The 24,954-nt window shown below is 37.8% G+C and overlaps 1 protein-coding gene across 1 annotated transcript in view; it reads left to right on the top strand.

Annotated features, from left to right (window-relative positions):
- Positions 1–7,181: 7,181 nt before the first annotated feature.
- The window catches only part of LOC135467002 (muscle-specific protein 300 kDa-like), a 207,830-nt gene continuing 190,057 nt past the window's right edge, over positions 7,182–24,954 (top strand). The window contains 2 exon segments of the mRNA XM_064744755.1: positions 7,182–7,247; positions 9,444–9,718. Coding sequence (XP_064600825.1) covers positions 9,592–9,718 — 127 coding nt within the window. The 5' untranslated portion in view covers positions 7,182–7,247; positions 9,444–9,591.

The raw sequence follows: 24,954 nt of genomic DNA, 5'->3' as shown, positions 1-24,954 counted from the left end.
TAAATTTCCGGTAATGAACATGTAATGTTACTCCGGTACACATAATGATGGCAAAACAGAATGCTGCATACTGAAGCTTTCGTTTTTCAGAAAATTAATGATGATAGCAAAACAAAAAAAAAATGCTGAAATACTGAGTCAAAATGAAGCTGTTCGTTTTCGGGAGTTCCACTACTTGTGTGTCACACGTTCCTCACTGATGATTCTATACATGGAATCATGTTCGTGAGGTTTGTGGGGAAAAGGCCCTAAAACTACCGAGGTGCAATGACTGCGCAGAAATTGTACAACAAATACCAACTGCATACCAGAAACCGCGTGTCAGGCGTACTTTTACGTGATGTATCATGAAGTCTGAACAGGGTCATCAAGGCGAGAGCTTTGGCCAGTGCTGTTTTAATGAATGTCTGTGTTGTACACAAAATGACAGAGCTGACGTTCGAAAATCAAAATAGCTTACATGTGCATTCCACAATTAAAACACCATTGCTGTGTATTGTAACAAGGACACTAATAAAGGCTATACAGGACATGAACTATATTTATTTATTTATACATTTATTTATTTGATTTGATTTGTGTTTTACGCCATACTCAAGAATATTTCACTTATACGACGGCGGCCTGCATTAAGGTGGGATTTAAACGGACTGCAAAGCCCGGGGGAAACACACAACCATCCGCAGGTTGTTGGCAGATCTTCCTATGTACGGCCGGGGAGGAAGACATGAACATAAAGCTAAACCACGTGTATATAGATAAGGTGCAGAAAACGAAGAGGCTTCAACTCAAAAATTCGACTAAAAATTCTAAAACAGAATTAATGAATAGTTTTGAATATATTTTTGCACGGTGCAGTGAATAAGACTGACTTTATCACAGCGTTTATGTTCATTTCAAATTAACCTGAATTTTTGGATTCCCAACTCTCACTGCTTGAAAGGCCTTGGTGTGAGTCAGCGGTCGATGGCTCTCGTATGGCCGTTTGCGCAGTCTAAGATGCGTTGAAGGCCACTTGTCTTCCATCAATATACTGACAAAAGATATCCATGCTTCAGTAAAATTTGTTTATTTATTTATTTGATTGGTGTTTTATGCCGTACTCAAGCATTATGGTCGGAGAAAACCTGGCAGAGCCCGGGGAAAACCCACGACCATCCGCAGGTTGCAAGCAGACCTTCCCACGTACGACCGGAGAGGAAGCCAGCATGAGCTGTACTTGAACTGAAAGCGATCGCATTGGTTAGAGGCTCCTGAATCATTACACTGCGCTAGCGCGCTAACCAACTGAGCCACGGAGGCCTCCTTCAGTAAAATAACGGTGCCGATAATGTTGCAGTTGTCAGTTTCATTTTATAGTACCGATACTTGTTTATTTGATTGGTGTTTTACGCCGTACTCAAAAATACTTCACTAATACGACGGTGGCCAGCATTATGGTGGGCGGAATCCAGGCTGAGCCCGGAGGAAACCCACGAGCATCCTCAGGTCGTTGCCTGATTTTCACACGTGCGACTTCATTTTATAGTAAACTTTAATGTGCAGTAGTAATTAGGGAACCGCTTTTCTAGATAAAAGCGACTTACCTGCCACTGACTCTGTAAGCATATGTTCCTGTATGACTGTGTGGTGAGAGTTCACAGCTGAATGATGAACAGTCCCAATCCGACAAGAGTTCGAATCCAGTGTTCGCTAGCAGCAAGTCTGTACCATCTCCGCCGTGAATGAAATGAAGAAGCCAAAATAAAAGTATGACGGATTTCATTTTGAGCCTTCTGTCCAGATTTCGGAACACTGAAACTGTGACCAGTGGTCTCCCACTTCTGCGACTTATTCACCCTCCAGTGTCAAATACCGCAATACATTCCACCCATCCTATATACTACACAGTATGTAAATCATTTCGTAGTCCGTAGTTGTTGCGCGCTCGTCACTCATTGTTTAATCCACGCCTGTTATCATTCCAGTTCCAAACTACAAACTGCTCGATCAAATGACGTAAACATATGAAAACTTAACGTACTGTATGTATGAACGCCTATATGACATACACGTATGCCCATAAATGGGTCTGTGACACAATAGAAAATAACATCACCGTGGGACTGTGTCTTTGCTATAATAAATACTAAGGATCGGCTTTACTAACTCTATGATGAAGTATCTGTCAAAATAAAATAGTGAATAATGTGCAAGAAACACAATACCAAAACTACAGGTTTTGAGAGTCAAGTACATGTTATATGTGCAATGCCATACTCATAAAGGGAGTCTACTCTGTCAGTCATATGCATGCACGTATTTGTGTGAAATGCGCTGTTTCACTTTGTTTTCTGTCACTGTCTCGTGTGGAATAAGTCATATTGACTCGTCACTCGGAACTTCAGCTATAGTTTTACTAGCTGCCGATTTTTTCTTTTATATTGAATAAAAATATTGCAAACTTTGGGGTCATTTATTGATAACCTTCCAACCGCTGGAATTTCAAACTTATCCTTTGGTCTAATGGTACGTAAATTTACAATTTTATTCGGCAGGAAAGAGCTCAATGCTTTGACCAACTTATCCCATTAAATATAATTGTCATAATTAAGGCCGATTTTATGTTTAATATGTAGGCCTATGTCTCTTAACGATAAAATTTTGCCTTCGTTGTACAGAACATCTCTGGTAAACACAGTACCTGCTGATTTCAATGTATCAAAATATAACGACTTTCTAGAATAGAAGACATTTTTATTATTCCAAAAGAATTTTATTAGCTGTTCAACGTCTTTATTACTAATTTCCTTTTAAGCATCTAGCATTTGTTTGTAGAACTCAGGTAACTTTATATTTAATTTGGATGAACTATAGCTACAATAAAGAAGGAATCTCAAAGCCCCAGGTTGATTAAACACATCATTCATCATCAATTCCCAGTAACTGTGCTCGTTCCCCAAAAACGCCTTATATCCACGAGAGCTTCAAAGCCTTATTCATAATATTAAAATCTATGGCTTATACACCCTCAGCAGACAACTTATTTACCATAGTTGTTCTTTCAACTGTATCCGTCTTGTTACCCCATATAGACGTAAATAGTTTTTTTATTGATTTGATTACAGTGACCTCTATTAACACGTAAAACACTAGTCTGATATACAAATCTGGAAACACCTTCAGTCTTCGATAGCAATAGTTTGCCAAAATATGTTAAATTTCCTCCACTCCATGTATTTAAGCGCTTGCTTAGCTTCTGTATACTGGGTTCAATATTTTCTTTATGCAATTTGTTTAAACTCTTACCGATACCTATTCCAAGCATTTTGCACCCTGTTGTAATGTTTACCTGAATTGAATTTAATGCTAGAAAATGTTTATGCATAGGCATCAAGTTGGTTTTCCTAGTATTTAATCGGAGATCAGTCATATTTTCCTGCCTGCAGTAAAGCTTTAATGTGGCCTTTACAGACTAAGTTCTTTAACGAAAGTGTTGTGTCATCCGCAAAATATATATCTTTAGCTTGTTGCCCTGCAACGTTTACCCCTTGAATATCTTGGATTAAAGTAAGATTTATAAGCCCTGTGCAAAGAACAAAACACATACAGCGACAGTGGGCGGCCTTCTTTAACATCTCTATGATTGGGAAACCAATGTGTGGTCCAACCACTATTTATAGCACTGTTATAAGTATTTGAGTAAAGAATGACGATTCGTCTCGAAATGACAGGTCCAAAGTAAAAATTTTTTTTATATTTTAGTATATTTTACGGGCTTTAGGAGCTAGATACAGAATATAGCAAATGCCATGCAGAAACTTAATGGGTGTAAATTTTTAACTATTAATACAATATTAATTTTTGGCATTCTCGTCTATACTGGTTATAAATATCCTGACCTTATGGCAGTGTTGAGAGTGGCGGGAATGGGATGGGGGGGTCATTGTGTTGTATCACTGTAATGTGTGTTATCCTGATTGGATTCATGTTGTGTTACCTGATTTAGCCATGGTACAGTGCTTTAAGGAAAGTTAGTGTTCGTATATTTTGGTGTAAAAAAAGGAAAAAACGTGTACTATCAGACCAGTTTACCATGCATGCAATAAGGGTTATGTTGTGAAATGTACAATTTACCCCAGTTAGGGGTTTATTCAAACTGTTCTTGGAAATGCTTGAAAATTAACAGGTCACACGCCCCCTACCACCATGGCTTAAGCGAAATTAAGCCAAAAAAAAATGCAGTGATGCTAATTGCAATATTTTTGACGTCACTGATCTAGAATTGCTCAATATGCTGTGTTGTCAACATTTAACACATACAATAACCGGCTCGGAGCCGGTTCCGTTCAGTTCACAAATTTATGGCTGCGTGACACTGCTAGAAGTCAAATTGTTCGATCTAACGTTTGATTCGCCCCTAGGAGACGCAAACTCGCACCTGTCCCATCGGGGATTTGTATACATCTGAGCCGGCAACCGGCGTGTTACCTTTAAACGGACGAAAATGGCGGACTAAAACGAACCGTTCTGATGTAGGCTGCCAAAATTGGGGGGGGGGGGGGGAGCCGAGAAAGTCGCTCAAAATTGAGCCGTCTTAGTTTAAGTTACCATTTTCCCCTAGTATAAACGTCCGGGTCGAGCCACTAATTTGTCGTGATGAAATTTGCCGCTGCTTATTAAACGTTTGTTGAAGATCACTTTTCCGCTTTACACCAAAGTTGTACGCTTATCTGCATGTCTGAAGAGGAAAAGATTCTAAGTAACTTTCCAAAGTTCGCTGGTTTACCCCGTCCATTCTAAAAGTGATCTTATGTATGGCAAAAATATTGCAATTAGCATCACTGCATTTTTTTTTGGCTTAATTTCGCTTAAGCCATGGTGGTAGGGGGCGTGTGACCTGTTAATTTTCAAGCATTTCCAAGAACAGTTTGAATAAACCCCTAACTGGGGTAAATTGTACATTTCACAACATAACCCTTATTGCATGCATGGTAAACTGGTCTGAGAAACAATCAAATAAGCAAATAAATTAAGATTATTTTCACCAGGTTTGGTGAACGAAAGTTTCAACGAAAGTTTAGTTGTTTCATATATCATATCACGGTAAGATTATATGTACCTCTACATCTGGTTCATGTTTACTCACATAACCATCCGCCAGTGAACGCAAATCAGGACATACCTTACTTTCGCCCATTCTGAATTTAAACGATATGTTGATGACGCTGTCTTGGCTTTCAACAGAGAAGATGATGTCAACAAATTTCTTGCATACCTTAACTCATGTCACCTTTGTATCAAATTTACATCAGAACTTGAAACTAACCAAACTCTTCCTTACCCAGACATTCTGATCCAAAAGGCCAAGTCCACAACTGAAACTATCCACAGGAAACTCACTAACACTGGGCTTTATACAAGGTGAAGTAGTTTCACACCCCCAAATCCACAAAATCACCCTCATCAGGACATTACTCCACAGATAAAAGTTGTCACTCACAATTACAACATTTTAAGAAAACCTTACGACAGAATGAATTCCCACAACATGTAATTGACCAAACCAGTAAATATTGTCTAGGCAATAAATTCAAACCTACGGTAGAGAAATGAAAACAATTCGGCCCTAAAAAGAAACTTGTCCATCTTACATTACCATATCTCGGACCAATCACAAACCATCTTCTTGGTGACCTGAAAACTCTTAACAAGCTCATTCCCTGAAAAAAAATTGTTTTAATTTCCGAAAATAAATGTGACAACAGTTCTTTCTTTTTATTCAAAGACAGAGAGCATGATGGACTCAGAAGTAACGTTGTTTACAAAATCGACTGTGGGGTATGTTCTGAAAACTATATCGGTAAAACATACAGATACACAACTGACAGGTTACTTGAACACGACGTCAGCAGCTCTAAATATAAATTTTCTGCTGTAGGTGACCACTGGCTCAAAACCGGGCATAGTCCACATAAACTCACGCAATAAACTCTTGATTACACTTCAACCGATTTGAAACTAAGAGTAAAAGAGTCAGTGTATGTAGCCAAACAGAAGCCTTCCCTGAACAACATGATCTCCTCAGCACCATTATTTTTATTTCAGTGCCTAGAAGTAATTTATGCGCCTTATGTGGCCTAAAGCTTCTGTTTGTTGTTGTTGTTTTTTCTGTACAATGTACGATGTAAAGCTGACCAAGGTGAATTTTTGTCTGTAGGCCTACATACCCTTGTTTTTCTTTTGTACTCTGAATTGTAAGCCCTGTGTTATTGTTTCACTCAGGCGACTGTAGTTCAACTGCATGCTTTTATGTGTTTTTTTTTTAAATCATTTCAAAGCCGTAGGCCCTATATGTATATATCATGTAACATTATTGCCACTTTGCAGTGTGCCACTATACTTGATGATGGGAGAAGTCTCTTCCGAAAGCTTGTACAAAGTGTTTTTTTGTTTTTTTTTTTTTGGTCGTTTTGTTCATCGCTAGCATTGTGATACCAAACCATACTCGTTTCTTCTCATAAGCCAAAAAGTCTCCTTTGATTAAATGTTGGAGCAGATCATAATACTTCACAGTGGTAGACGATCAGATGATTAAGTTTGCGGGCTGGTCTAGATCATTGCTTTGTTTGGGCATGTTACATAATGAATAGCCATATACCAGAACATGTAATTAGGCATATGTCATCAACAGAAATGAACATAAGATATGCCTACAGCGAAGGGAAGCCGTGAGGCGTGGGGAGGTGTGTGTTGGGGGGATGATGAGGGGTAAATAGGGAAATTGAAAACAAGTGTAATACATAAATGAGACGATAAGATATCAGTTAATACAGCAGATAATTCGTGTGTCAAATTCTCAACATGGCAGCAGAATGATATTCTGGAACTCTTTAATCGACACATTAAACTCTTCTATATCTAACCATGAAGCTAGAATACTCAATCTCTATAATCTCACATATCCAAGCCTTGTCAGATTTTGTAAACAATAGATTGAGACCCTGTTTTAAGTTTTGTTATTTCGTTGCATCTCAGCCCTGGAGAAGTCATACGGGTAGTGATCGTGTGTTGGTATTCACTATATCAATCTCTAATGGAAACACCAACACGCCAGCTAGTTTGACAATATGTAAATGAAGTAGCTCTCCAGTGTTGAAAGTAAATTTAGTGTGACGTTGTCATTAAAGCGAGTCAGTGCCCGTGAGAGAAGGCGGCAAACTTCTAAACTTGGAGAAGTTTTCACCGGCCTAAATTATTACACTCAGGTCAGTAGTTACATCGATGTGCAGTTATGTGAAATAGTAACACGGTGTTCTCATCGGTTAAACCGTGATAAGAAGTAAACTGTGCTTGTTTGTGTTCGAAAAACTACCCGTGCTCGCTGTGTTTAGCGTGCCTGTGACTGTGAGAGTGTAGCCGCGAGCGATGTCAAAGCAGACGCTTTTATGAACGGCAGACTTTCTGCCAGTTTTGCCCAGCATACCTCTCACACAGCGCCACTAAACATGCAGTTATGTCTAGCTTAGCGGGTTTTCAAATGCAGCTGGTTTTTAACTGGGTAAGCTGTTCATTAGATCTTATTTGTAGCAAACATTTGCATGTAGCTTTGGGCAAGTTAGAGCACGTTGCCTTGGAGAGCCCGTGGCAGTATGGCATACCTTTGCTGTGCAGGTTACCAACCCAGCGACCATTCATTCACCCCACATTGCCCACCACCGGCTGCTGTTATTTTTCATCTTAACCTCATTGTCCTCGAAATATCGTCTCCATTATAACTGTTTAATTTGTCCGCTGGCCAAGGCCAAGGTAGGTTTGCACATTTAATGGTTATTTTGTTGATATGTTCTGTTTTACGCGTATGTTTTGCCCTCTAAATCATAAATGTAAGTGAATAATATAATTATACCAACTTGAAATGATTGTTTTTAAGTGGCTTGCCAGCTCATAATTTAATTCATATTTGTACTCTGCAAGTATGATGAGCTAAGTTATAAAAATAGGTTTATGGTAAATTTAAAGTTGATTAAATTTATATCGCAGAAGAGGTTAAATTTTTGTGAAGTTGAAGGTAATAGTTTAACTTTTGCTGGGTGTAAGTTTGAGAAATAATTACAATGCATTACCACTAGCTGGCTGCATATTTAAACTTATGACAAGCATTATGTCACCAGAAAGGTAAGCATGTAATGTTCTATCATGCACTGGCTTAGGCTTTTGACAGTATTAGTTTTAATATAGATCTGGCTTAAACATGTATAAATAAGCTCGCCTAGGTCACTTTGACACATATATCACAATCTGAAGCTTCCACTGGCCTAAGATACAGAGAAGAAACAGCCTAAATGTTATTGATAATAAAATATGGAAGACTATGTGGCTGATAGTTATTAGTTTGTGAGCTTAGATATTATTTGTATGTATACATGTATGTATCAAATGTATAAAATATTTGTTCATATCAACCACTTTTGTCTCAAGTTCTAAGTTGTTAAAAGCCACTTTATCTGTACGCCTTTTTGGCTAACCAGTTCTTTCCAAACATAGCACTATTCAGGTGTAGAGCTATGAGAGTAGCGTTTATAAATATCTACATGTATTTAGGTTAATTTTGGACACAGATTTTTTTCTTTCTCTTATTATATAAAATACAATTAATCTATATTAGACACTCTATAAGCATGTTTTTTTTAGAAGCTGCAAGTCTGCATGCTCTATCTCGTCTTTGTGATAGAATATTCTGATGCACATGTGTATGTCTTTTAAATTCGAGTATTTGTAATGTATGTACACCATCTTCTAATTCCTACAATATCAGTTGAGCACCAGTGATAAGTGCGCTTTAAATTAAATTATTTTACTTATTTGAATATTAATTATATAGTGTCAGCATTTAATTGTTAGTTTACCTGAATTCAGAGTTGCTTGGATTACATTAAGAACGTTTTTCTTTCTTGAGACTTGTTGGTGTAATTTAAATTATTTACATTTGAATTTTGGTAACGAAGCTTTTATATCTGTTAAAGAGGGCTGTTTTGAGGCTCTAAGTCATGATGTTTGTATTTGGCAAAGGTTGTGGTTTTCCTCCTCCCATTAAGTTGACAGCCATCATTGAAATAAAAAATTCCATTCAAATAATTAAATATCTGTGAAAGTCTGTTTGTATATGTATTTCTGTGTTTATTGTCTCAAAATCATGGAATTCAGTTGAACATATTGAAGATTTTGCCAGGAATGCTCCTGAATCAGAATGTTGGGTTTAATTCTGTGAACTATCTGACCAAAAATGATTATCGTATGTATTAAGACCTCACATATATTTTACAATTTGTGAGTGTAATTATGTGCTTGTGTAGTTGTAGTAGTTGTATTCAATGACTCATCATAACTCAAAAATTGGAAGTTGTAATGTCAGTTGATAATTTTCCACGAGCAAATTACATGTGAATTGCTGCATTTTTCAGGTGAGCTCCCACTGGTGGAACTAACACTTCGAAGACGTCAAGGTGGGACAATGGTGTTTGACAGTTAACCATCCACAAACTTAACTGTGCACGGACAAACTCATTCATCATCTCAGTAGCATCACCTACCTGATTCCCAGGGTATATCATGGACAAGCGTAGCCGGGTGGGTTCAGCGGGAAGTTCTGGTGGGTGGAGCCCTAGGGGAGGCAGCCCTGCCCCAGGAGGGAGTGTCGGGGGTCAGGGCATCCATGCCACAATTCAACACCTAGCAGGTAAGATTTTTTGACTGCTTGCATGATGAATGAACCTTCACATCCATGTTAATTGCTTCGGTGAGGTTAGAGAATCTGCTTTGATCATAGAGAATTTATACATGTTATTCTTATCTATTGAAAAGAGTTTCACAGAAAACTTGTACTTGTACATGTAACTGTGCTTGTATCAAAAGCTCTTCTCAATGACAAACACATTGTTTACAATTCAAAATGCATCTCTAGCTGTCCTGCAGTCACAGACATCTTTATGGTTCTCCTGAAGGTTAAACTTTAACCCAGTTTGGGTATTTGCCTCATACATGTTACTGGTATTTTATGTGGTCCTGGAATAATGCGTGGTATGCTGGCCATCGTCGTATAAGTGAAATATTCTCGAGTACGGCATAAAACACCAATCAAATAAATAAATTATGTATGATTGTGGATGTTTTTTTTTTGTTGTCTCTGGGCCCTCATTTTTCTAAGCAATGGGAAATATATTGCTTTTGCTTTTTATTTAAGCAAAACTTGACTGAATTGAAATGAGGTGGTGTGTGTTAATCTTTCATAAAATAGATGCCAAGCACCATTACACAGGAATGTTTTTATTTGAAATTTAAGTGTTCATGCAAGTCAGTCCAATCTTGGGCTTTCATTTATTCATGAAATAAATATATATAAAAATACAAATTTTGGTCTCTTGCATGTATTTGTAGATGTTTTGTTCACTTAATGATATGCACTTCTGACTGTTGAACATTTTAAGAACTAATTTTTGTACCTCCAGTGCTCTTGTATGCGACATGACAATGCAACTGGACATGTGGAATATTGCAATTTTAACTTGTATGCCATTCAGTCTTAGCCATATGACCACTGAGCTCTGGTACCAGTCAAGTTGAATTGAGCTGCATTTGAATCTCATGCGTATGCCAATTTCTAAGAAATATATATCCACCATATTTACAGCCAGGGCCATATCTACATGTAGACTCACTTTGCTTCTGGAAAACATTTGGGCTCCCAGACTGTTGGCTGCCCAGGCTAAACAAGCTGTATTAGAGCTAACAAGTAAATAAACAACACTTTTATGGTTTACCAATAAAAAGTTAAGTTCCCATATAAATTTCTTTCAATCACAAACTTAAAAGCTTTTAGAAAGCTTAATTTTGAGTTGCATGTTTAAAATTTCTTTATGCACAACCACAAATTCACCATTAGAGTTTGGGATCAAAACCTTTAATGTTTTTTCCAGATATGACCCTGACAGCCTTCATGCAAGAAGACATAATGTAAAATGGGTTACTGTAAATTAACTCCATGTGGCTTGTTTTCATGCACAGAACCTATGCACTGTACATTGCACATGTAAATTTGCCTGATACTTGGAATCAGAATGCTTGGGAAATACTGCCAACTTGTTTACAAGTAGCTTAGAGCTAAGAATGCAGTCTTGTCCTCTTCAGGTGCACTTAACCACCTGTCTAGCATTTAATACCTGTCCTGATAGTGTATTTACCTGTGGTAAATGTATCTGGCAAGTTTCCAGAATGCCAAAGCGGACATCGCAGGTGTCTTGACTTCCAGGCACCAAGTGGCCTTATTAGCAGTTCAGATTACAAGTATTAAAAACACAAGGCTATATACCTGTTGGTACATGTAGGAATTAAAACAGTTAACTATAAGACAGTGTTTTTAATTAGTGAAATAGAATAATTATGTGAGGTATCATATGCTTGAAATAAATTGGAAGTAAAATTTCTGCTCAGCTGCTCAGTCCTGTTGTAGTCTTAAAAATATGTACATGTAGCCTGTATTTTTATATCCCATCCCATATTATAGGCTCGGTCATGGTGTGGCATTTACCCTCCATTTATGCGTCTGTCTGTAAACTTTCAGCATCTGCAGAATTGCCTCACTAAGAGTTATATATGTAATGTCTCCATTATCCGACTCCTATTGAAAATAAGTCCCATCATGTTTAATTTACAAGGTTATGCCCCACCTAATGATATATTGGTTTTTCACGTCCTCTTTATATTTGAAAAAGTACTTCACCCAAGAATTTGAGAGGAGTCATCCTGTGGACTTTAGTAGTGAACACCAAGCCTTATAGCTCTGTGTGTTATTCACTCTGCCATGACAGCATGAGGTTATTCACTTGTGAATTAACCTAGTTTTTAATATTAAAAGCACTCTGTTTGGATTTTTTGTGAAGAATGTGAGTTTTAACATTTGAACATTTGGAGTCTCTTGATTCTCTGACATTTCTGATTATGTGTATTGGTCTCTCATGAAGTCTGCATAGTCTGTCACAGCATTACTTCAGTTTGGGTTTCTGAATATCAGAGATATTAACATTGCTATTGTTTAAAATCACCATTTCTTGGCAGAGATTCTAGTACTGAAAACTCCGAGTTACATGGATGTGCCAACATCCTCAGAGTCTGGCTCATAATTGTCAGCAATACTGGCCAACTGTCAAGACCATTCTACCAATAGGCCTCCCTTGAAAATGGCTGATAGACTGATAGACTTTAAGCTTGGTAGCGGAAGAGATCAGATTGTTCTGTGCTCAGTATCATTAAGATGACCAAGTTTAATCGCTAGAACCTGTGATATAATTCATGGCTTAATCTACTTATGCTCCAGAGGCTGATAGATGTCCGTATCCCCAGTGGTCTGTTTCCCAATTTGCGACCACTGATATCCTAACTGGGGATTGATTTCCCAAAATGCATGTATGCACTTTCAGATATGCACACCTCTCTTTTTGTTTAAACAGTGGGGGTCAGGTATAACATAAGAAGTGAAGGTTTGTGTGTTTGACTTTGATTTTTGTTTCAAGAACAAAATTCACCTTAATTTTCCAACTACAATAACAATTGAGATCAAGCAAGTATGTGTGTTAAGGGCAAATGTTAACATACCCTCCTGGTTAAGTATACATGTTCAGCACATGTAAGATGCATGTATTTAGTCCATCTCATGCATCCACATGGTAGAAATAGGCCTTGTAAACCATGTCAAGAGGTCCTTCTGTATTGCCAAGCTAATGGAGCTTACAAGCAGTGCAAACAGTGTGTGAGGGATTAAATTTCTCAGCCATCTGGGCCAGGGAAGACCCACCAACCTTCACGGTTTGCTGCCTTTATGATTCAAGTGTTAAAATACCTACCATGGAGTATCAAGATCTCTGGCACTGGCTCAACTCTTTTGGCACAATTTATTCTGGAGTACTGTTTTTGTCTTCCTATGTACATTCCTTACAGCAAAGACTGCCACGTTCATATATACCCTGTGTTCATGTATAATCCCAAAATAATCGTGTCTAGCTAGTCTGGGCCAATTAGACAGTGGTGCAGGGCCTTCGGTCTTATACTCTGTATATATTGCAGCACTTGTAGATTAAACCTGTTCATTACTGACAGGGTTTTGTTATTCAATACGGCGTAAAACACTGATCAAGTAAATAAGTCAATAAATTGTTATTCATTAGTCTTTAGTATGAATTTTTCCATTGAAATTGTGAAAATTAATTTTAATTAAGTACTGTCTTAAATCAGCTATAGTCTTCACTTTTGCTTATTTTTAGTTTAGTAAGGCATTGCAGACCTTTCCCCAAGCCTTCATCTGCTGAGGGTGTAGTCTCATATTGCAGTGGTCTGTTGATATAGGAATCAGCCAGCTGGATCATGTCTTACTGACAGTGCATCATGTTCATTCTCTGAGTGCACTACAGGCAAACAACAAACAGGCTTACTGCACACTACACTACAAGGCTGCAATAAGAAAACTTTTAATCTGGCGTTTATTGTGGTATCTTAGAAAATTGGTCATTGTAGCTGACAAAGAATGAGTTAAATTGCAGATTGAACATGTCATACTTTTGGGAAAAGTATTAAGTTCACATTTTGGTTTTTGTGCAATAATTCTGCATGCAGTATTTTCCTATTTTCATGAAAATTTCATTTGCAAGTTCACTTTTGTTTGACCTCAGTTCAAGTTTGAAAATCAGCCCATTTATCAGTTTAACATTGAAGGGTTGTACAGATAAGGTTTCTGCCTGAAAATTCTGATGCACTTAAAATGAAAAATAAATACAGGAAGGAATTGCATGCAATTTAGTTTTAGGCCTTGTGTAATTGCTTATTTTCCATATAATTAGTTGCGTATGAGGAAATTAAACTGTAGAAATTATCATGTAAACTAGTCATGAACACCTTTTAATCATTATGAACTGTAAACTGTAAGGATATTTACATCACCACAGTAATTGCCCTGAAGCTGATTCATTTCAGTCTATATTTTTCTCTAATTTCTTTGAACTGTTAAACAATGTTTTGATGTGTGGAAAGTGTTGGTTATATTTACAGGTTACCTTTTCATGCACCAAGTCATAATTAGAGAGGTGCTTAGAATGTGAGAATATTAGGCTGGTTGCACTTGTATGAACCAACACATTCTCGTAAATACAGACATGTATTCCTTCAGATTGTAGAGTATAGCACATGTACATGGATATGTAATTATGCACAAGCTGTCAACTGACTGTCCCACCTGGTGGGGTGGTTAATATGTTTATACTCGGTAAAATACCTGTACATGTACCTTGGCTATACAACACAACTAAGGCTTCTGTCTACTTGAAGTAAATACTGACCTTAGTGGTGCTGGTACCTGGATACAAGGCATGTGGGGACTTGTACATGGTTTCTGTTAACCCTAACAATGTTTTCTACACTGTACACATGTACATAATTATGAACCTCTTAGATCACTAAAAATGTACCTGATTAGACTGAATACATTGCGTCTTTGAATTCCCGAAAGCCATGACAAATTGTGATACAAAGTTTATTTGATTGTTTTTGCAAGGGTTGTATTTCCAGTGCAGCATGCAGCATTTGGAATAACTGGACTGGTGATCTTAATGACTGTAGGTGGCTATAATTTGAAGCGTCATGATGGACAGACCTACTTAACAATACTCTCTGTCTATACAAGATTAAACCTTTCAACACAGTGAAAAGCACCAATATCGGCATGAATGCTAAATGTGGAAAATCTTTTTAACTTGATAGATGAAGGCAGACAGGGTATTCTCCCTTGCCCCATAGCTTGGCCTGAAAACATCTGGGCAAGGCATACATATTCTATCTTCCACACGGCCATATTACCTTTCTTACTGGAAATTTCAAGTGTATGATAGAAACATGCTTTTTCAAAAACTCTGTAATGGAATATGACCATATCTCTCAGTCATCTGTGTGTATAAAAGAATATGTAAAAGTTGAATGTTGATTTGTTTTATGTACATACTTGGACAAAATTGACCAAAGTTAACTCTTTCAGTCTTTTAAAGTTCCCCTTGTGATCAGAAAAGGCGATCTGCACATCAAAACCTGGATACCTGGCCTTTAGATGTGGAATGTGTACAAAACTATTTCTAGCATGTTATATTTGACTTATCATGAGATTCCTGTGACATTAAAAACATTAGTGCTAGTGATATAGCATTGCTTTGAGTTCATATCCAGCTCATGCTGGCTTCCTCTCTGGTTGTGCGTGGGAAGGTCTAGCTGCCGTCAAACTTTGGATGGTCATGGGTTTCCCTGGGCTCTATCAGGTTTCCTCCCACTGTGATACTGGCCGCCATTGTATAAGTTAAGAACTCATAAGCACAGCATAGAGCACCAGTCCAAAAAAAAGAATGATAGTGCAATCATGAATGGAATCTATGTAATAGCCACCATTGTACCTGACAGTTGCAGAACTTACACATGGACTCACTGGTAACTCAGAATCAACCCTGTTAATGTTTAGGCACAGGTATTATAATGTCAGAGGGTGGCAGAATAATTATCTGCGAGTGTAGCGTCAGAGAAGGGCTGTACTAATGCTATATTTATGTCAGTACGTGTGTTAATGGGCTGGTAACAGGTTTGACAGACTGGCATTTGACTCCAGTTCCCACACAGCCACACCACTGCCATGCCTGAACACAACAATAAAATCAATCATTGGTAATCCAGTATCGTGGACTTGGAGATTCCAGTAATGAATCTCTTGAGAAGCAATCAATTTTTAATTCAGCTCCCCAGAAAGAAAGTGGTTGACAATGAGATCAGATTCAGTGCTCATTTTCAATTCACCAGTCATGTCAAATTCCCATTGAATGTTTGAGCTGACCCTTAAAATCCTTGGTCACTATCTTTTGGCACCTGTCCAAAATTCAATGTTAGTGTAAGCGTAAAAGATTTGAGCCAGTAATCCAAGACTTACCTGTGCTGATTATGCTTATTCTCACCTGTAGGAGATTGCTCATAAAGCCTTATGTAAACAGATCCTTATTCTCTCTATATTTATTGATTGATAATTGATCTCCTCCAGGACAGGTAAATAACTGAGCTCCATTAGGGTTAAGTTTCCTGGTTTGTTTTTTGTCTTCATGGGCACACTGGCCCCTTGGGAAATAGGCGATGACCAGGGAAAAATGGAAGCTCATAAATTTGATGGGAGCTTGTGTATAAGTTTCAACTGTCCCATTGAATTGTTAATGACTTTGGACTTAGTGGAGTTGTGCACTATGAGGTGGATGTCATCATGTCTGTGAATTCACATAGAATGGGAGAGGATCATGCCGTAGCCACACGCCTCTCCAGTGTTTGCTTGATTAATGTTACTAGGACAGATCAGCACAGGTGAGTTCACCGTTTGCCTGTAGACCATAGCTGGGGCTGGGACAGTTTACCTGTGTACCTGGTGCCATAAACACTGGCCAAACATGGCAGTGCTGTGTGGTCACTGTATCCACACCGCAGATTTGACGGCACACTTGACCACTGATGATCAACATATCCTGGTCAGTGTGTTTCCTGGTGTATAGTAGTACCGGTATTCAGTTATAGTGACGAATTGGGAAACTCGACGCGATGGTGCCACAAAATGGATATTGCGTGCAAATATGGACGCTTCTTCACGTCAGCAAGTGACATTGCTCTCTACGAAGGTAAGACACATTACATATTAACTATCACATGATACTGTAAAACTAAAAAAAAAGAAGGTCCAATTATGCATGCACGATAGTAGAGATTGGCTTGTTTATGGGACAGTTAGACTATTAACTTGGTGCATGACAGCAGAAATTATCTCCCTTTAGTCAACATTTCCCATGTGCCCCTGTTTTAATAATACACTGTGTGACATATACAATTGAAAACTTTTGGGTAAGGAAGAACTATGAAAAGGCACTTGAAGCACAAAGAGGTATTGTACCAGATTGTGTACTGTTTGGTAGCATTCATGTATGAGGATAATAACCATGAGATATCATTGTTTAAGTGTTATGGTCCACCAAACATTTCCGAGGTACTTTGAGCAACAAAATCCCCCATAAAGGCATCGAGTATTACCATTGACAGGATTGTTTTGGTTTACATAGAGCTGTCAGTGATTTCAAAGTGTAATAGTCAAATAAAAACATGGTACTTTGTATTCTAGAGAGTTTGGGAAGAAACATAAACGTTGGATGACAAAAAGCGTCATAGCTATATCATGGGTTAATACTAGTATTCAGTTGTTGCTAGTAGTAGCTCTGTAGTAAGAAAGAAACATAAAATTCACAGGACAAAGGGTCTTCTACATATCTTAGTTTAATATCTGTGTTGTTTGCCAATAGTATCTCTGCATGTATCTTACTGTCAATGATGTTGGGTTGCAAGTATGAAAGGAAAGTCATCTGCTGGAACAGTTGACCTTTGCTCGCTGACACTATATTGGCTTTTGTAATGTGACTAGTTTGTGCACATGCTTCTTTTCTACCTTGATAAATATTTTAAGCCATCAAAGTACTCTTGGGGACAAAAGAAACAAGTTCTTGTATACTTCTGTTACCACTTATAAGCTTTAGTAAAGCTTAAGTAGAGAAATAAAACCCCAGGTATCGATTCATGCATTACCTTACATGTATATCTTTTGTTGGAGTTACCACAGTGCTTTAAAACATTTACATAGCTTTTCTTCTGCTGAAAAGCATCAGTAATTTCGTGAATCAGATTAAATTATAAGTTTCTGTTGTATGGGATGAAGCTTGTGATGTATTAATCATCCAGAATTGTCTTAGTGTCATCATGCACTGCATGTTTGTCATGGTTTTGTTCAGCACTTCAATATTGCTCAGATCAAAATATTTTGATTTTGTACAACAAAATTTTTGCTAATTGCATAGGTGTACCATGAATCTTTTGTTGTGTTAAGAAACTTGTCACTTCCTGTTTTAGATTGCCAGTCAACTATGATTATATGATTCTTTAATGTGAATAATTTATGTAAAGAAGCAATTTTAGTTGAACAGGAACCTTTTTTATAATCACAAAGCTTTTCGCATTTTATTTCACACAAACATTTAAATTGAAAATTTATCCACACTTGCAAATTCTGTTAATTTCTGCAGGGCACAAGAATTTGTTTATACACGCAAGAATGGCTTTACAAAAAAAAAGTTTTATACTTGTATAATATATGCTGGTGTATGTTCATGTACTTGTAAATATTCTCATCAACGTTACCAAATGAAATTCTGGGGCGTGCCACTATATGCAGCTCAAATGGATAAACTGTTATTTATGTCATTTCTCATAAACTTCAGTGTGGAGCCCACACTGATGTCGTAGTTCATCTGATGTATGGTTAAAACCTCATGGTCAGTTTCTTTCTAGCTTTTGAAATGTAATAATGACAATAACAAATGTAATTGTGGCAAGGAAAGATTGGCCTTCAGCTATGTTTTCTTTTGTGTAAGCGTTTCAGTAAAGGTTAAGTGGATATAATAACTTTATTAATAGTCAAAGCAAAAATACACTTGATTTGTTGGTAAGTCTGGTTATATTGGCTTATCAGCCTCCAGTAATAGCAGTCTGACTTAATTAAGGGTGAAAGCCTTTGCAGTGTTATAGAGAAGAGAGAAGAGAGAGAGAGAGTGGAAGAGTGCATACGCGTTCCAGACCCAGTTATTACACATTAACTGAGGATGAAATAAATATAATCTACTAGTAATTTCCTAACCAGTCCTGACAGCTGATTAAAGAGAAAAAAATGATTCCATTAAAGTAATCTCTTTTTCCCATGTTGTATAGTCCATGGGCCAGACATGACATCGGTTCAACCTGAGGTGCCCAAGCTTAAATGGTGCTAACATGCTTATAGGGTCAGTAGAAGTAAATGAAGACATGGTAGTCTTTCTGCAATTGTAGCTTTATCATGCAATTTGATAAAATGAAAAATCACCTTATAAAGCGTTGTGCAAACTACAGAAAGCAAGAGAAAGGTCAGTATATTGTGGACTCTCAGTTCAACTTAATAATGTAGTAAGGCCAATTTAAAAGAGTGGTATGGATTTATTTACTCTATTAGTTGAATATTCAGTTGACCTGCACATTTACATGCAAGATTTGCAAGGTTTTCACCTGGGTTCACAACAGTTTAACAGTTTATGTCCATTGTTACGGTGAGTTAAAGTAGATTACCTCAGTTCATGTCATTTCCTTACCTGTGGTCTACATGTCAATAAATTACAATATCAGCACTGACCTTGGATCAGATTTTTTGACTTTTAATTAAGAAGTACTGGTAATTAAAAGTACTGCCAAACACTATGATTAAGGACTAAATTATGCTGTAATAATTTTGTGAGTGTAATTGTCGACTTTAAAGTTAAAGAAAAAAAAAGAAAAAAACACTGTTATGACGTTTTTGTCAGACAAAATACTTCTTCTCAGATTTTACTACCCAGTAAATTTTTTATTAAAATTCTGGATACTTCAGTGGCCTTTTCTGACCATATTGTGAACACGAAGTTCACGTAAGGCTTTTACCACTTGTTAACTGCTGACCGCTAAACTACTGCGGTAACATGCACAGACATACTTGTATAGAGCCATAAATTCGTTAACTGAATGGACCCTGAAGCGAATTATTTCTTAATGGATACGTCATTCATTGATGAGGGCACTACTTTGCAAATGGAGCAGCCAGGAGTCATTCATTGTTGTGATGATGACTCTGAATCCTTGATATTCGTGGAACACACAGCGGTGGACTTCAGGCATCATGGACAAATGTAACCTGACTGCTAGTTCAGTAGTATTTTCACCACGACAAAGACTTATCTTACTATCCAAAGGTGCTTGTGATTAACCTGTAACTATCACAGGCAGATGATTCTCTAAGGATACAGCAACTACATGTACTTACAGGGGGATTCACCCTAAAAGTATCAATAAGATGTGAAGATATTCGCTCTTTAGAGATGAAATTGTGCCTGCACACTATCCCAACAGTAGAGCAGACAAAGATGACTCAAGGATAATCCTGCAGATGCAGTTGTTCTCTAATGGACGAAAACAAACAAGCCTCCTATCCAGTGTTGCTTGGCTTGATGCACATGGCAGCATACTTAAAATAGCAATCCAAATACTCGACCAAGGAATCTTTGCCCGACACAAGATGGCCTTCAGTACTGCAGTCCTGCATTAGAATTGCTCTGGAGGAAGAAGAGTCTAGAAATAGCGGTGTTAAGCCATAATCATTCATTCATTCTTCCAGAAGTAGTGCAAGGGAGGAACTAAAACAGGCTGTAGGAGTTACTGAAAACATACAATGAAAACCTCTTATTATAAGGGATGTTCTCTTTGTAAATCAAAAAGTGCTGTGCGTGACAGATTTAACATAAAGATTAAAATGTTCACAAACAATCATGTTTCAGATTGAGTTGGATGAATAACTTTACACTTGAAGTCAACAGTTACTTGTTAACACACCGCGATAAAATGCCCTAAAATGTTACAAAACATAAACTTCAGGTCTTGTGTCGTTTTCTGGCTGCAAAGAAAAGTGATAAGGCAGGGCTGTCATATGGAAACATGAACTGAAGACATTTACCAACTTAAAAATAGCAAGGAGATTTAGCCACCCTGGGTAGCACTAATATAAGAAATTTTGGGCTTTGACCCATGGACTACCAGCCTTAATTGCAGGTGGTAACATCAGGATTGTCAGTGGGTGTGTCATGAATGAGGAGACAGGGTATTGTGTAATGGTTGTGTGGGAACTGCATTTGTGGCTGTATGTATTGGGATTTTGTGTCTGTGGTCAGGCATTACTACATGTAGCCAGAGCTATACATATTGGTAGCTATGATATGCCTACTATATCTTAAAATTTTTAGAATAGATATCAGTAGTGCTGAAAGCAAAGTATTACTTCTTTTGTCCAGTTTTTTTTTTGAAAAGTAAAGATATGAATATGTTGTGCATTAGATTGACTAACCCTGTGAAACTAAATATTCCTGCTGCAATTACGTAAAATTGCTAAAATGAGCAGACCATGTGTCCCAAAAATTAGAAGAATTAGGGTAAATTACCACAGACTATGCTGTAGCTATTGCATAATTCACATATAATTATTGACACACAATTTATTAGTTTGTACACCATGCACACGTAAGTAGGTAATAAAACAGTATGCAGTGACAGATAGTGTGCAGTATCACATTCCTGTACATGCACATACATGTCTCTTTTGACTTTTGAGTAATGTTCTTTACATGCTGGTTATCAAATAGCTACGGAAGCCTTTTGAGCTTCAAATCTTTCTTCTATTCTCAGAACACATACATACATACATGTATGGTAGGAGTTTGTCTTTTGTCACTGGTGGCTCCAAGCCAAAAGTGCAAAAAGACATATGAAATAAGTGGGATTTGCAAATAATGTAAATGGCTGTAAAAAAGGGATTGGAAAATTGCAGTAGTTGAAATCTGCGAAGTGGTTGCAAGATGCACTGTGAGGAGTACAAAAATGTGCTAAAAAATTGGATTGTTGAAACTTTCCCCCCCCCAAAAAAAAAAAATCCCAAACTGATGCAGGAAAATACATGTACATTTTACACCCTTTATAGATTGTTTAAAGGGTAAAGGTAAAAATATTAGTTGAAATTCACCAGAATGAATGATTGAGTATTATTTATCTGGAATTAACCCTGTTTACTCATTTCTGTGTAATAAAAAAAATACAACTAATTTTAATTACATTTGTGTCATAATTAATTCTGTAAACAATATAAAGATGAGTTTTATTAAACAAAGTCATTCTGCAAAATAGAAAGTGTAAGCATACTTATAATATTAAATAACGCTAATGTAATTAATATTTCATGAGATGGCCTGATTGCTCTGATTATGCTAAAGCATGTTTCATCGGTTGGGTTATAGACCGAATGTGTACAAGGCCTCCAGTAAAAGGACTGATAGCCCTAGCTAATTGATTGTCAATTAAGGACTGTGGGTATAAAAAGCCTCACTCTCTGTCGCCCGCCCACATGCAGCCTTGAACCAGAGCAAAAAGTATGATATTGATGTGAACGCAGCTGTGTTCAAGTCAAAGGGAATGCTCACTGATATTAGCTGAACGTGTTGGTCTTGTGATGTCTCTGTATGAACAGCCATTCATGGACTCCTCTGCCATTCACTAAGCATGGCAAAGATTTTTTTTTAAAATGCAAATGTATGAATGGCTTTAAAAGACATAATTGGTAATGCCACTCTTAGGTTACATGTGAGCAAGACTGGTCTAGACTTAATTGCTTGGTTTATTATTTCTGTTATGTCACGATTATTAGGAAATACGGCTTAAAGCTGCCCACCGATTTTGTAGCTGATAGAGCTGAGCAGTCCTATGCTGTATGCTTTGGTTTACAGGACTTGCCTAAGACATATACTCTAATTCCTCAACCTAGCTGCATATCAACTTTCAGTGCAATTTATGCTCATTTTTATTTTGATTTTGGGGATTGGCTGGATTGGTCAGTTTCAGGGCATCACGAAAAGTATAATTTTATCATTCAACACAGAATAATGCCTTTAGAATGTGTTTGAATAAACACTGAAAAATTTCAGTAGTATCGGTGTATGAAAATGCTAATATTAATGTACATTACTTCATGTACATAATGTTATGCTCTATGATTGTTGTATTGGTCGTTAAGCCATAACCATTCATTCATTTGTTTGTTGTGTTGCTGATACAGAATTTGTATAAAAGATAAGTCCTGGGATCCTCATTGTCAATTACCATGCAAGGAGAAAGCCTATACTATATCTATTGACACACATTAAGATATCTACACAGCAGAGGTTATGTACATGGGCTTGGCTACATAAAACACCTCAGTTTTAAGTCTCATCTGGTCTACACAGTTATGCAAGTAATTTGGGTCAGTTTTTATGGTTTGTAAGGGTGGTTTCTAGTCATAAAATATATTTCTAATACACAAATGTTCTAGCACTACGGTATAAAATACCAAGTCTTGGCAGTCCCTGATCAATGGTAAACATGAGCAGTATAGACACACAGTCTTCCACAGCCCAAGTCATTCTCTCGGGCAAACTCATACTACAATGTACACAGAAGGGCTATCGTAAAATAAGCCAAGATGCTTTAATGTTTGATCCTTCTAAAAACAAATCGGTTGAGTGACGAACCCGCCTCCCTTTGAGAGTATCCAATCAGCGACTGTATCTGGGTGCAAATCAATTTCTTGTATCCAGTTGTAGAGTATTAAGGCCTGTGTGTGAAATTTGCCGGCTCTCGTCTCTGTCATACAGATAGCCGCTCAGCTGTGGTCATGTATTGTGGGGGTAGGGACAGTCATTAGATATGGAGAAGCCAGGGGGTGAGCAGACGACAGACAGGCTTGTGGACTGGTAGTACGTGTAAATGGTGAGACGAGTACTACCACAGCAGGTCTGTGTCGAGGGGTTTATATAAGCTGAGGGTAAGGTACCTATGTGTACCCTTACATTGTCCCCCTAAGGTCAGTGGTTGTGGTGTCATATTGCCCAGAATTGTTCCCCCCACCTGGAGCACCTGACACAAGCATGTGAACAATTGTATATAGTCTCCTGGCTGATGGTTGCTAACAGTAATGGTTTTAGTGCGGTACACCCATGAGTATGGCAGACCGGTCAGCTCCATATTAAAGTGCTTATCATCTGACAGTCCAGCACAGCTTCCCTTTGTGTGTGGAGACAGAAACGTTGCTACATTGTAATACTGTGTTGTGATTGGTGTTGTGTGTTGTGGTTTGTGACATGTGCCAGACCATAACAGCGTGCCACGCTCTGCTGGTTCCCCAGGCTATGATCAGTGTATGAAGGATGTCAGCTGGAGGCTGGGAGTGGTACTGAAGCCTGAGAGGTTTCGAGAGACACGACAAGGTGATGTGGGTACTGTATTGATAAGTGACTGATCATTGAAGTGCTGAGTTGAGGCAGTGATCAGAATGACGAGGCCGAATTTGAGAGGCGATCAGAAGGATGTCGCTAAATTGACCTAATTGATGAGACCATGGTGCTATAGGCCAAGATGTGGAGAAGAGAGAAATATGGGTCATCAGCAGATTCGGAAAGTGGTGCCCGCGCATACAGCATGCGTGTCCAGGTCCTCAAAGGTTTGTAATGTCTTAGTCTTAGTAATGTCTTGTGGCTTGATCTGCTGATTGCATTGGTCCACTTGGCCTGTAGTTTGTTGGCAGACTGTGCATGTAAGTACATCTGTTTGGTATGAAACCTTCAACCGTGGAATATTGTCTTGCAGTATGAGATAAAACCGATATATGTCGTGAAGACATTTAATTAAGGATTACAGTACATGTGAAAGTGTCTTGACATTGTGGTTGATGCTCAATGCAAATATATGCTTCAAAAAAAACTAATTCCTTACCAAGGTATTTGTACTGTGAGTCTTCAACCTTGTCCCATGTTTGCAAGGTGTTTAGTCAAGCATATTCTGAGGGCATAATTCGTTATAAACTGATAAAATTGTACTTTTTGGTGAAGCTCGGATATTGGCCAAACCAACTAACGTAATTTTGTCTTCAAAATCGTATTAAAAATGTGCATAAATTACACTGAAAGTTGCTCTTTCATGTGCAAAGAAGTTGAGGAATTAGGGTAGTTTCTGTGGACCTAAGTCCGACAGCCACTGATTCACTCTTTCATTTAAAATTATATGTAGTATTTATTTATTTCATTTATGTATTTATTTATTTGGTCGGTGTTTTACACCATACTCAAGAATATTTCACTTATATGACGGTGGCCAGCATTATGGTGGGAGGAAACTGAGCAGAGCCTGAGAGAAACCCATGACTATCTGCAGTTTCCTGGCAGACCTTCCCACGTACGGCCGGAG

The sequence above is a fragment of the Liolophura sinensis genome, chromosome 6, assembly GCF_032854445.1.
Source record: "Liolophura sinensis isolate JHLJ2023 chromosome 6, CUHK_Ljap_v2, whole genome shotgun sequence".
Classification (NCBI taxonomy): Eukaryota; Metazoa; Mollusca; class Polyplacophora; order Chitonida; family Chitonidae; genus Liolophura; species Liolophura sinensis.
This window is presented reverse-complemented; position numbering and strand designations above follow the sequence as displayed.